Below are 15,037 nucleotides of genomic sequence, written 5' to 3' on the forward strand. Positions count from 1 at the left end.
TATACATGTGAAACATTTAGAACAAAAACATGGCATACAGTAAGCAGTTACTGTTAGATTTTATTATGTTAAATAGTGATTAATTATATGTTCCTATATTTTAAGGTGCTTCACCACAGAATGTGAGCTCTAAGACTTTGAATATCAATATAAAGTAGCCAGACAAATAAGCATATCCTAAAGGACTTTACATTTCAGAGTTAGTACTCGGTTCTAATTATGACTTTTTTATTCAATTGCTGTACTGTGGAAAGTTACTTATTTTTCTATTTTCACATTTATAAGTACATTGATCTACTCTGTAATGATGGTAAGTATCAACAAATGATTTTCAAGAATCTTGAAAATACAAAACACAAAAGTGACAAAATAGTTTATAAGTACCCAATGTAATTCATTAACAATATTTCCTATTACATTAATTTCCATACTGCCTTCCAATCGTAGCTCTAACTCCTAACTTCTTCCTAATTTTCTCAAAGGGTGTTATAAAATTAACTATGTAGTTAAACTTCAGAATCTATGTTGGTTTGGGTTAGAAAACTGTCAGATTTAAATGTGGATGCCATAAAAGTAATGTAATTTAAAAAATCATTATTATCTTTTGCTAAAATAAATGTGCTTGTTGCAAATTTAAAATACTAACATATGCATTTTAAAATCTGATTTTATGTTATGTAATGATATTGATAAAAATCTGTTTAAAAGCCACAAAAATGATTCTATAACAAAACTACTTTGTTATAGCCTATAATTTTGATAAATGAATAAGTTATGATTTAGCCATAGTGTGAAAGTACAGCCAAATCTTGATTATCTTTGGTCTGTGGAGATATGGATGGCTTACATAGTTAAAATCCATGTATTATTCTAAAACCTCATCCATTAGCCTTTTCTTCCACCAAATCTTCACCACATTAGCTTAATGGGCTAATTTGCACTTAAGCTACCTTTCTTACTTGAACAGTGAAATGGCAAAATAAATACACGAATAAAAATTGGACAACAAATAAAACACTGGAGGGAAGGCTAATCTACACACTAAAACAGATCTCTGAATAATCAAGAGTTGGCTGCACAGTATTATGTTCACTTTAAGGATTACAACAGCCTCGTTCTCCTTTGAACCTTTCAATAAAATTGAACAGGAGTTCCTAAGCCTTAACAGTCCTAGTCAGAGTTGCTCTGAGTACCTGAAAGAACCCTGGTGGTACAGGGCCTACTGGCATGCCATCTCCTGGGGGAATGTTTCCTAGCACTGGACTGGGAGCTGCTGCAGCACTCTGCAAAGAATAAAGGAGAAACAAACCTATATCATTACAGAGAAGGCACAAAACCAAAGACTGATGATAACAGACTGTAGGAAGGGAAGCTTTTCATTCCTGGGAACAAATATTGGTAATTTTCCCCACTCCAGAGGTAAAGTAAGATATAGTAGTTACTTTGGTATACGACTAAGTTATTTGGTTTAAACAGATCTCTTTAAAACTTTTTAAAGTTACAAACTATAATAAGATGCTATATTTGAGTGATATATAAAAGGCAATTAATATGATAAAATGATAGAAATTTAAATAAATGCTTTAATGCAAAGACTTATGAAATGGCAACATCAACCAATAGGTAAATAAGTAACAAGTTTGAAAATGATGGTTGTACCAGATGGAAAAAGGAACTCTGTTTATATTAATTCTCTGTCTATAGGTGGCAACACTCACTTTATTTACTTTCTAATATAAATACTATAATTGGTAGCCAAAATAGATAGCAAAAGTAGTGTGGTGAGGATGAAAAAGTAATTAGGAGACTGAATAAGAGAAAGGAATTAGATTTGCACAGATTAGTCTCATATAAACAGATTATAAAAAAATCAGATTGAAAAATTCAAAGTCTACTTTACTTGCAAATGATTTCATGGAATCCTACAGCTTCAAGAAATAGGAATATGAAAAACTTTGGGATAGGCTCTTCATAATTGAGTCAAGGTTTTAGATTTAATTCTTACACAGAGCAGTAATACATACAACTATTTTACAACCATGGATTTCATCCCTCAATCTGTTTAGATACATTACAAATCCTAAGAACAGTCAAGAAGGGATCAGAAATATATTAAAGACAGATCAGTATGAATCCAACAGTTCTGTTATGAAAGTAACTCAAACCCAAGGTCTATATATTTGTTATACTTTTCTCCCATCAGTTTATTCATTCATGCATTAATATTCCATGAGAAGATGTAATATCTCAGTATATTTGCAGCATATATTTCCCAGTATATAAACTGATAAGATACTAAAGTATGTTTATTCTATAGTACTGGAAGTTATTATCAATCAAGGCCAATGCTTTTGGTCTTTCCTGAGAAAACCTAGATTTAAACTTGGTTATCTAACGTGTTGTTTACCTATGAATGCCAAAATTCTAAACTTCTGATAAAACACTTAAGTATTAAAGAAGAAATAGTATTTCTTAGATATTAAGATTAAACACCAATCTATTATCCCATTTTAAACAAAAACATGCAATTTCATTCAAGTGTACATTAATTGAATACATACCATTTGTCACATACTGTTGTAATTTGCATTTTATATCAACACTCATGTTTTTTAAAAAAATTAAAGGCAAATTGCTTTCTCATTTTAACTAGTATAAAATTTTCATATACAATTTTAGAGTAAGAGAAAACCTTACCAAACATTTATCTCCTTTTAGTTAAATATATATGGTTACAGGCAGATCTAGGAAGAAAGATTTGATCTACATCTTTTGACAGTCAATTACTATAATGGGGAAGTTGCTCTTAGTACTAAAAGTTAGACATAGGGTGTCACTATTGTTCTAATTAATTGTAGAACAGAAACCTTTTCTGTAAGAAAAAACTTACTTAAAAGAGACAAGTTTGTAAACCACACTCACCTTTGCTTTTATAGAAACGTATAACACTGAGCCAGTTTACAAGAAAAAAATAGAATTTAGTGAACTGCTGCAACTGCTTAGTGCTGTACAAATATGCTATTTCTCTTGTAATTCTTGTTGCCTAGCAAGTATACTGGGGCTTACGTGGCCCCGTGGTATAAAGAATCTGCCTGCGAATGCAGGAGCTGCAGGAGACACAGGTTCGATCCCTGGGTTGGGAAGATACCCTGAAGGAGGAAATGGCAACCCACTCCAGTATTCTTGCCTGGGAAATCCCATGAACAGAGTAATCTGGTGGGCTACAGTCTACAGTGTTGCAAAGAACTGGACATGACTGAGCACAGCACAGGACACTAAGTATATTAAAAAAGGTTTTGCCTATCAAAAGGGAAAAATATTGGTTTGTATCAAAACTAAAACTTAACAAGTAAAGATGTTAGGTTGTCATTGGCTCCTTTATTTTTTCTCTTTTCTTGGAGGTGAGGGAGAATTACATTGTTAAAAGGTATAAAATATACTAGTTTTTTCTTCAAAGTTCTTCATTGTATTATGTTTTATTAGGGCTTTTCTCAGCTAGTATTTAAAAATGAAACAAATGATATAGAAGATTTAAGCAAGTTAAATCTGAAATACTTTTTGAATTTTAATTTTATGACTTCAAAATTATTTAATAAATTCAATCAAAATATATCTTGCCAGGACTCTCTTATCAAGCTCTACAACATAATAGCTGACACAACAGAAAAAAAAAATCCTTGTCTTTTTGGAATTAACATTCTAGTGAGGGGGGAAAAACACAATTAGTGCTATGGAGAAAAAGCAAGCAAGAAATAAGAGAGTTCCCAGTTAAGAGAGTAGGAATTACAATTTTAAATAGAATAGTCAGAAATGAATGAATCAGCCAAACAAATGGATCAAATTATGGTGACTGATTTAAATATGCTTCTTACTCTGTCATTGGGATCACCTTCCTACATTTTAAAGATGTCTTACATATTTATATTTTGCACCTATTCCTTTAGTGTCATAAGAACTATTAGAAAATTTTTCTTTCATAATAATCATACTGTGGCCATAACAATAGAGATGTCTTGAAAATAGTTTTGTAGCCACAGTCTAGTATAGAGCATGATGCTTTGGTTTTCTGGTGTAATAGCAACTTCTAGACTTGGCCTAAGGACATAAATTGAAGTGAACGGAATACTAGTAATTATCAAGTTTATTTACCCAGTACAAAGCACTAGTGTAGAGCATTTCAGTCCAAACTTCACTCTGTGGATCACAGTTTTGAGCTGAATTATCCATCCATTCTTCTGGGATTTACTGACAAGGGATAATTGCTCCCTTTGTTGTACTGTGTGGACTCAAGCTTAGAGGACCATTTGGTACACCACGGTAATCAATAACAAATACTAATCTGATAATAAACACTAAAAGGACACATTAAATGTTACTCTAAGCATTGGAAAACAGTGTATTTTTCAAACTACCTAAATTGCTCATTTATATACAGTAGCAATACAAATAATATTAAAACATGCTTTGAAACTGTAAGCCACGGAAGAATCAGGTTTTAGGGATTAAAGCTTTATGTAGAAGGGCGAAATACCGCATTTCTTGGGTTTCATGGCTGGAATTTCTGAGACTTGTTTCAAATTTACTTCCAACTCATGAGACAAATTTATCTCATGACTTGAGGATCCACAAAAATTTTGTTGGTTCTAACTCGTAAAGTATGTATTATTCTGGGGGTGGGGGTTGTGACTGAATTACAAAAGGACAGCAAATAATTTAATTATACTAAGAGCTACTACAAAGCATTAGCTTCACTGGATTTGTGTGAATTCCCATTAGAATACCATGGAAAATCCTTTATATATAATATATCCACAATTATTTAGGGTTGACTTTTTATGTTCTCTCTCCTGTGAAAAAGAAAGACATATAAATAACATGGTTTAAAAATATTTCTTCTAATTAAGTGAATATTTTTGGAGCAAATGTAAAAATATTAATTACCATTAAAACATTTTTCTTTTTGCTGGTTTAATTTATATGATTTTAATATATACTTTCAGGTTTGTATTTTCTAACTGCTCTTAACTTACTTTGCCACATGACTTGAATTTCAATGCTTTTTTGAAAGTGAAAATTTTACTTTTTATTTTAAAAATGTTTTCCTAAATCACTATCTTTACTTACTTTTTATAAATACAATATATTAAATTTGATATTTTCAAATGAAATAAATTATGGAACAATTATTTGCTTTCCCAAGGAAAATATTACAATGAACTTTAAAGAGTCACCGCAAAATGAGTCTTCATGTTGCTATATATTTAAGTCTCCTTTCTTGGACTTTGTGTTTTCATATCTTTCTACCTTGCAACAAGGCACAAGCCAACCTATGCTCCTTCCTCATGTTATTTACTTTTCCCTTGTATATGTGTCTAGCACCACTTCCCATTTTCTCTTCAATGCTATTTTAATACTATTTTCATTCTCTAATTCCTGATTTCTGAATGTAAAGAACAGTGAGGTATGCTGTTATTTTATATTTTCCTTTTTTTACAATCTAAAATAAAAGCTAGAAGAGTTCTTATTTTAACCTTAGTTATTATCACTAGTAGCCTATGGTAGGGGAAAAAAAATGTATATACTCCTGTAAGAAAGTTTCAAAACAACAGGCATAAAATAAAATTTTGCTTAAAATTAAAACTAGGATGCAGTTGATTATAAAATACACGTTAAATAACTAACAGTTTTAGTTACTCAGGATGGTACAGAACCAGCTGCCTAGGAATAAACTGGGAATCAAGACATAAAATCTACATTTTGTAGAAAAGGAAAACGATCTTTAAAGTATACGTAAAATTGTGAAGGTAATAACAGAAACTAAAATAGTGGTATACTTATTGGAAATTGGAAGAAATGAGTAGGACGAGACCTGGCAGAGGATTATTGGTATTTACTCTTAAGACATTTGTGCTATTTTTAAGGCAGATACAAGTATTGTTTTGAGAAATATTTAAACTGTTGATACAGTAGATCCCTTATCTATGGGGCATAGATTCCAAGACCACTGGATGCCTGAAACTGCAGATAGTACTGAACCCTGTATATGTTTTTTTCTATACACATATAATTACGCTAAAGTTTAATTTATAAATTAGGCACAGTAAGAGATGAACAATAACTAAAAATAATATGATTATAACAATATACTGTGATAAAAGTTCTATGAATGTGGTCTCTCTCCTTTCCTTCCTCATTTCTGGCAGGGGCTTCTTCATCAACAGATGCAGCTCTTTTGTAATTTTTATATTATTTGATCTAAACCTATTCCTGCATCTGTGTAACCATCCCTTACCGGCAGAAAATGGCTTGTTATCACCTGGTTCAGAGGATCTCTTGCTGAAGTCTTGTTCATGTCTTCCAGCCACAAATGTTATTATGCCTTTTCTACGTTAACTAAGTACTCATCATGCACTGTGGCAGTCTGAGGTGTGAAAACCAGCACAGGTGTCTTTTTTCCTTTGTCACAATTTCATAGAAGACTTGTTCTTACCAAAGATCTTAGCAACCTCAGCATACGACTGCTTTTCTTTCCTTATTAAGTCTAGAACTTTCAACTTTTCACGTAAAGGAAGCCTTTTCCAACTTCTTCTGGTGTATCTGAATTGCCCACATCACTACTGTTGTGCTTTGGACTATTAATAAGCAAAGTAAGGGTCACATGAACACAAGCACTGTGATACCATGAGAGTGGATTTGATAACCCAGACAGCTGCTGACTGAACAATGGGTGGGTTAAGCTGGACAAAAGAATGATTCATGTCCTAGGCAGGATGACGCAGGACAGGGTGAGACTTCATCACGCTACTCAGAATAGTGTGCATTTTAAAGTTATAAATTGCTTATTTCTGAATCTTTAATTTTTTTCAGATCCTGGTTGTCTGTGAATAACAAAAACTGCAGAAATCAAAACCGTGATTAAGCATGGCTCTGCAGTAGTTTTTCTGTCTTCATAATTTTAATGCAGAGCACAGTTAAATACTTTGGCTATTGGTTGAAGACATGTTCTTTACCATACTAAGAAATATTTCTATGCCCAGTGTTTTTTAAACAATTTTCAAAGGTCAGGAATAATAAGAGACACATGGCCTTTTCATATTTGATTGGTGTTATTTAGTTTTTCTTTTGGGAAGCATGATATAAGTACTATACATTGACAGTTTTCTTAAACCATCATTGTATTTGAGATAAGTCATGCTTGATCATTATGGATGATCCTTTTAATAGGCTAATAATTTTATTAACTATAATGTTTTATTTAGGATCTTCATATCTATTTTCTAAATGAGACAGGTTTAGAAAATTCCTTGCTAGATTATATTTTCAAATTTAAGCATTAGGATTATTCTGCTTCCTCAAAATGGACTGGATGGCAAACTCTTGCAATGCTCTGAAGAAATTTACATAATATGGTGTTTATCTACTTTGTGAAGTTAAAAAATATGCAGTGATAAAACTGCCTGAATACAAAGGCAATTTTGGAAGTAATTATGGTCCTTATTATTTTTTATATTTTTTTTATCTTATTTTCTTCAATTCTGTTCATTTATCTTTTCCCAGAAAACTTCATTTCTTTGGGACTTTTTGTTTTATTCATATACACACTACTTCCACATGTTTTAAAAAGGTCCTCTGTAGCAGCTGTGAGAGCCTGCAAGTAGACCACCACCATCTGTCCTTCATCTTTTCCCATGGTAAGAGAAAAGTAGCCAGGGGCCACAACCCAGCTACGTGATGCTGCTCGGTCTCCGTTGCTCTCACCAAGAATTAAGCTCTTACTAATGTGAGCAAAAGGGGTACACATCATTTTCTGGATGCCTCCTGCTGCTGCTGCTGCTGCTAAGTCGCTTCAGTCATGTCTGATTGTGCGACCCCACAGACGGCAACCCACCAGGCTCCACCGTCCCTGGGATTCTCCAGGCAAGAGTACTGGAGTGGGTTGCCATTGCCTTCTCCTATTTACTTTTAATTGCAGATCCAATTTCTGACACGCCTATAAGACCAATGCCCTGAACAATGGCGGAGGCCCCGCTAGCCTTAGTCTCTGGATGACTCTGGAGCACAGCCTGCCTACCTGGCCTGGCCTGACTTCCTGATCTGCTGGTCCTTAACAGAGGCTGACTTGCTTTCTCCTAAATTGAATGAGTGTTGTCATCATTGTCATCATTATCTTTGTCAGGAATTGTTCTATTAACTCACCTTTTTTTCCTATTTAATATATTTTACTCTTGAAATTTTTTTTCTACTTTCCTTTGCTTAAAAAAGGTTTTATTTTCAAACTTTTTAATAAATTAGTAAATACTTTCTCTTTTTTAAAAAGATAAATAATATGAAACTGTAAATTTGGCTCTGAATTTATCCTTGATTGCATCTGCAAGGTCTGATGGTGGTATTCATGGCTTTTTCCCTAGATCATCCAATAAATACAATTTTAATTTTCCAAAGAGTTACTGGATATAACTGGAAACCAAAATGATACTGATTAGATGATTTAGAAAAAAATGAGAACACTAATATCAAACTTTGTACATGTAACCAAAGATATACTTTAATTTATAAATGGATGGAGGTTTTATTTTCATTTTTAGTTTCTAGTTTCCCAAGTGTGCCCAGGTAAGACATACCATGGGCTTCCCAGTGGTAAAGAACCTGCCTGCTAATGCAAGAGATGCAGGTTCCATCCCTGAGTCAGGAAGATCCCTGGAGGAGGGCATGGCAACCCTCTCCAGTATTCTTGCCTGGAGAATCCCCATGGACAGAGGAGCCTGGTGAGCTGTAGTCCATAGGGTCACACAGAGTCAGACATGACTGAATTGACTTAGCATGCATGCAAGATACACAACTTTTGTATTTAGGAACTTTTGAATAATTTTTATATGGCCTAATCAATGGTTGATTTTCATAATATTCCAGGAATACTTAATAAAATATCCATGTTCTTGGTCTACATTTTTATCCATTTGCCAAATACCTTTATATTGTCCCTAATTTTTGTCCTCTTGCTCTTTCAAATATATATATAATACCCTACAACTACTGCTTGTCCATTTAATTTTTCTTTTTCATGTTTAATAATCACTGCCTTGAATCTATTTGTCCTAAAATTAATATTTCAAGCTCAGCTTTTTGTGTGCTCATATATCAAATCATCTCCCATCCATTTATTTTATTTTTTTAATTTTATTTTTAAACTTTACATAATTGTATTAGTTTTGCCAAATATCAAAATGAATCTGCCACAGATATACACATGCTCCCCATCCTGAATGCTCCTCCCTCCGCACACCATCCCTCTGGGTCGTCCCAGTGCACCAGCCCCAAGCATCCAGTATCGTGCATCGAACCTGGACTGGCATCTCATTTCATACATGATATTTTACATGTTTTAAAACTTCATGCTATATTTTGTTTAACTGTTCCACTTCTCAGCAGAAAAGGCCTCTAATATGCATCTAATGAGATGTCCTTTAAAGCTAGAAAGAAGAAACTTTTCTCCATCTTAAGCTTTAAAGGTACTAATGTTAATGCAAACAATACTGTTTACCTTTCTTTGTGAAAAATGAAGGTGGCTTTCTCTTATTCTACATCACCCTCTTCTATTTCTTAACCCTCATTATAAACACCTAGAGTTTTAGGTATAAATTTTTGTCCTAATCACCTCTTCTTTCAGTAATAATTTTTACCTCTACATTCAGTTTTATAATCAGCTTTATACTTTCAACATAAAAAATAACTCCAATTTTGTCTAGTTTTTTCCCTTTCAGCTTAAAATAACATAACTGTGCTCCTCATATGAGTTGCAATTTGCATACATTTCTTAGTTGGCTAGAGGATGTATGAATACCATTTCCCAAATCCTCATATGTGCAAATACCTTTTTAAACTCACATCAAAACTACAGATACCCCTGTACCCCTGTTGTCTGGTATTAATGTTGCTGAGAAGTCTGATGCCATCTGATTTTTGTTCCTTGGGATGTAAACTGTTTTTCTCTTCTAAAGATATGATGGATGTTTTCCTGATATTTATAACTCCCAGTGTTTCAATTCCATAGGTATTGATCTCTAAATTTCTTGTCTAGTGAGATGTGAACCTTTTCAGTGATTGTATCTGGGTTATTTTTTTCTAATTACAAAAGTTGAGGGGAAATTTTTTGCAGTTAATAGATGTAAAGGAAAGATCTGGCAAATCTTGCAAATGTTTTTAGCATCTAAGTATATAGTTATGATATTTTTGATAACTTTGGAAATATGTTTAGAAATCATGCTAGGACAGGATTTTAGCAAGTTAACAGTGGCATGGAAAGGCTTCCCTGATGGCTCAGTGATAAAGAATCTGCCTGCTAATGCAGGAGATGTGGGTTCGATCCCTGGGTCAGGAAGATCCCCTGGAGGAGGAAATGACAATCTACTCCAGTATTCTTGCCTGGGAAATCCCATGGACAGAAAAGCCTGATGGGCAACAGTTCATGGGGTCACAAAAGATTTGGACATGACTTAGCAACTGAACAATAGTGGCATGGAAAGCTGGTCAGTACACTTGTAGAAAGTACTTCACATGCAAACACCATGTGCTGTAAAAAGGAGTACGTTTTGATTGAGTGATCTTTCTTTTCAGATACTATCCAGTATAAATTGTGAACTATGAGAAAAACAGTGTGCATTAAACATGTTCACTGTCATACATTTATCGTAAAAAATAGTCAAATTTAATAATAATATAATACTTCTATAAATTGCAGCACAAATAAGTGACAGAACGTTTCAACCATCAAAAATCACAGTTGCAAATGGAATTATTTGGGAAACAGGAGTTTATTTATGATATGAAAAAGGAAGCGTTAATCACTCAGTCATGTCCGATTCTTTGCAACCCATGGACTGTAGCCCACCAGGCTCCTCTGTCCATGGAATTCTCCAGGCAAGAGTACTGGAGTGGGTTGCCTTTTCCTTCTCCAGGGGATCTTCGAGACCCAGAGATCAAACCTGGGTCTCCTGATTCTTTACCATTTGAGCCATCAGGGAAGGTCTTATTTATGATATACTGCTATTAAAAACATTCCAAATACAGAAATGGGTATATGATTATAATTATGAAAATGGTAAACAATTATCTATCAAAGATGGTAGATAAATTAAGTGTTAGAATGTTATAACTGATAAACTGTTCACACACTTTCTGAAATTTCATGTTTCTGTTTGTAATATAAATAAAAATTACAATAGGTTAAAAATACACATTGCCGGTTTTGTCAATAGCTATAAAAACAAGACCAAATGCTATTAATAACTTAAGACAAACCTAATCCCTAATTTTAAGTTTAAATGCAGACATTTCTAATTTAAAAAAGACCTTTTATTTCAATAATATATGAAACACTGTAATTTTCAGACCATGATGAACCAGTTTTTCTGCTTTGGAAAGTTAGATCCTAGAAACAATCTAAAAATCACTTTCATTATTGCCGGGCGTTAGTTTGTCCTGTCTTCACAAATTCATTTTTAGTGTCACACACTTTCTACTCTAGTCCACTCCACTCTCTGAAGAGTCCAGAGAACCAGCATCATTGACTACTGTTTTAGGCTTGTTTTAAAAATATTTTATAGATAGTTTTCACAAAACTTAATTATCCAGGGTATAATACTCAAACCCTTTAGGCTTCCAAAAGAGGGCGAGACTCAGAAATAACATTAAAAACAAAATCAAAAGTAGTTCCTGAGTACTCAGAAACACAGAATGTAAAAGAATTGATGTAAACATTACAGCTAATGTTTGCCATGCAGAAGAAAAAAGGTGCTTTGATTTGGCTGGTAATTTCTACACAATGCTACCTTTTCACACAAAAGGCAAGAAGCATGGGAAATATGACAGGCAATAGAAGGGAAGCAGCTAGTGATGCTAAAATATATTTTAAGTGCAAGAGAAATGCAAAAGGACTCTGATAAACACAGTGATGATTTCATTCCTAAAGAATACTTTAGCAGGCAGACTTTAATTTAGTTAATTTTCAAAACAGCAGAAACCATCATATTTTATAGTTCAGAAATCAGCTTCCTTAAATTCTCTATTCAACTTTAATCAGAAAAGGTAGATTATAAGAAAAATGGCTGAAAAATTGGGAAATTTAGTCGGGTGAGGGGTATTGAGTATTCACTGTATTATTTCTAAACTCTCCCTTGAAATTTTCAAAATAACATGTAGAAAAAATATGAAAACCTGAAATAAGCTAATGAAGTTAGGCTGCAGTAATGTAAAATAATTCAGCTTATACATGTAAGACTGTACTTCCCAAGATGAACTGAGGGAACACTTCTCTACTTGAACTACACCACTACATGAACTATTCTCTACTTCCATATTTTCAATAACTTTATAAGGGGAAAAAAAGAAAAAGAGTGGACATAAAGAATCTGCTTTGAGACAATTTAGTTCCAGGTGATATCTTCGCATCCGTACATGCAACCCAAATATTAGGTACCTACTATGTGCCTGGGGCTGAGCTAAGTTGCACAGATTCATTTTGATCACAAAGAATTTTGAACCTAGTATGATGATACTCCTTGAAATTATGAGTTGTGATGAAAACTCAAATAGCATATAAAATTTTCTGTTTAAAAATGAAACAAAATGGGGACATTTTAGTCAAACGCTTACTAAAATAACCTTAAGCGGTATTTCAAAATACCATAGTTTAAAGGAAAAGCAAGGAAAAAGTGTTAGGTTTTTAACCGTTATTGATTCTGGTCGTTGCCCTACTTTTTCCTTTTTGACTTCAAAGCTGGAAGCCTTTGTCTTTTTTCTACACTATTGATTCAGTAAAAAAAAATCCCTAGGTTTCTACCAGTTTGGGGGTCTAGGTATTTTAACTATTCTTATGGTAAGAGAAACTGGACAATCAAAGTCATCCCTTGGCAAAAAATTGCTTTCCTGGCAACGGCAACCCACTCCAGTACTCTCGCCTGGAAAACCCCATGGACAAAGGAGCCTGGTAGGCTGCAGTTCATGGGGTCGCTAAGAGTCAGACATGACTGAGCGAATTCACTTTCACTTTTCACTTTCATGCATTGGAGAAGGAAGTGGCAACCCACTCCAGTGTTCTTACCTTGAGAATCCAGGGACGGGGGAGCCTGGTGGGCTGCCGTCTATGGGGTCACACAGAGTCGGACACGACTGAAGCGACTTAGCAGCATGGTAGACTAGCCCCCCATAAATACCCATGGGTAATCCTTGGAGCCTGTGAACATTGTGGTTTCTAGAACCTGAAAGCAGTCTCTGGCTGATTCCTACAACCACAAGGAACTGAATTTTACCAACAACCAACAACCTACATAAGTGTGAAAGCTGATTCTTCTCAGAGCCTCCTAATAAGAACCCAGCAGGCCCAGACCTTGATTTCAGCCTTGTGAGACATAAACAGCCCAGTCAACCCTGACTTCTGACCTAGAGAACTGTGAGATAATAAACTTGAAAGGTAATAAATTTGTGGCAATTTGTTAAGTCATAAATAGAAAACTAATAACACCCTTCCTCCAAAATTACTATTTCATTTTGAAAAACATTTTCCATGAGGCACCTAGAATTGAGGGAACTCTCTGGGTTCTTAGAGGTTATTGGATTTGCTCTGTTGCATAGTGCTTATTTGCAAATACTATAATTTTGATTAAATGAATTGTCTTTCCGATCTCCCAAATGAACAAAGTTTAGTTTTGTGGTATTCTTGGTCTCACAATCTTTTAGTGGCTTTGAATCATGTCTCAGGCTTTTCTCTTCCACAGTTAAGAGTCAGGAAGCACAGTGAGAAGAACGGCACAGGAAGCGTCTTTTCTCCAGTTATAATCACCTGCCAGGACTCTTAACTCCACTTTCTTAGCCACAGAGACACAGCTCCTTGACTATTAACTGAAGGATCCCCTGTCTCATCTAGACTCCAGCCAAGCTAGCTCCACTGACAGGAAAATACAAAGACAACTGAAACCATCATTTAGGATTCACCATCATATCAACTTTGCTAATGGTCCCTGACCCTGTCCACTGATTCAAAGAAACTAGGAACCAGCTTCCATCCTTATACCAGGAAAAAGCCCATTCCTTACTTTGATTTGCTGAGCTTTCAGTGCCAGGTCCCATCTAACTAGCATCTCAATGCCTTAGAGACAATAAGAAAACATTATATTGAGTTTGTTCCTCATATTCGTTCTGAGCATGTTCTGCCACTGGACTTCTATTGCCACGGTTGAGTCATCAGTCTTTGCAGTTGGATTCCCTTGACACCAAGAGTCAGCTTGTTTAGACATGCACTCCTTGCTTCTTCCATCACCCTCCCCCTCTCCATGCACAGCTTTTTCCACCTGCTGAACATTCCCATACTCATTCTCTAGCATCCCAAGGATGACCATTTGCACATACCTCTGTTCCCTGCTATCAGTCTCTAAGATCTCCATGGCAGATCTACTCACCCGTCTTGACTCCCTCTCAATGATCTGCTACATACCCTCTCTCAATTGCTTCCTCTCTCATCTTACAGTAGCTTGTCTTAGAATCCAAGGCACGCTTATTCTGATTCCATGACTGCAGAATATCTATTTAAGAAGTTCTTTTTTTAAAACTTTGTCACAGAACAAATTACAGTCATGGAAGTATAGCTCTGTATCAATAGCAAGAATCACTGTCATCTCTGTGTATTTAATTTTTCCAGGAGGAAAATAACCATTCTATACTCATCTTTTAAGAAGTCATATCCCATAAGAGTCAGTTAAAAAGTTTATGTAAAAGGCACAGCTTCTGAGAAATATCTTTTTCTCTTCTGTAATTTATAGCTTTTGTAGGAAGAAATTTAAAGTCAGTATTTTTGAGTTTTTTCCTTTAACAGCATTATTAGCATGGACCTGAAACCATGTATATCTAATACAACAAATTTTTTAAAGTTCTTAAAATTTATACAGACAAATAGTTCAAATATACTTAAGCAGAAATTTTAATAGGTGTGAAAAAATTTATATTATTTCACTACATCACAATATTTTGGGATGATTTCTATGCA

The 15,037-nt window shown here is 34.4% G+C and overlaps 1 protein-coding gene across 13 annotated transcripts in view; it reads right to left on the bottom strand.

Moving 5' to 3' along the window:
- Positions 1-15,037, bottom strand: part of SSBP2 (single stranded DNA binding protein 2) — a 309,901-nt gene that overhangs the window by 87,181 nt on the left and 207,683 nt on the right. For 10 of the 13 annotated variants that reach the window (NM_001035478.1, XM_059888396.1, XM_059888395.1 and 7 more), the window contains exon 5: positions 1,194-1,283. The exons of the other annotated variants lie outside the window; for them this stretch is intronic. In NM_001035478.1, the coding sequence (NP_001030555.1) occupies positions 1,194-1,283 (90 nt within the window). The remainder of the gene's footprint in view (positions 1-1,193; positions 1,284-15,037) is intronic. 13 annotated transcript variants of the gene reach the window in all.

This window comes from Bos taurus, chromosome 7 (assembly GCF_002263795.3).
Source record: "Bos taurus isolate L1 Dominette 01449 registration number 42190680 breed Hereford chromosome 7, ARS-UCD2.0, whole genome shotgun sequence".
In the NCBI taxonomy this organism is placed as follows: Eukaryota; Metazoa; Chordata; class Mammalia; order Artiodactyla; family Bovidae; genus Bos; species Bos taurus.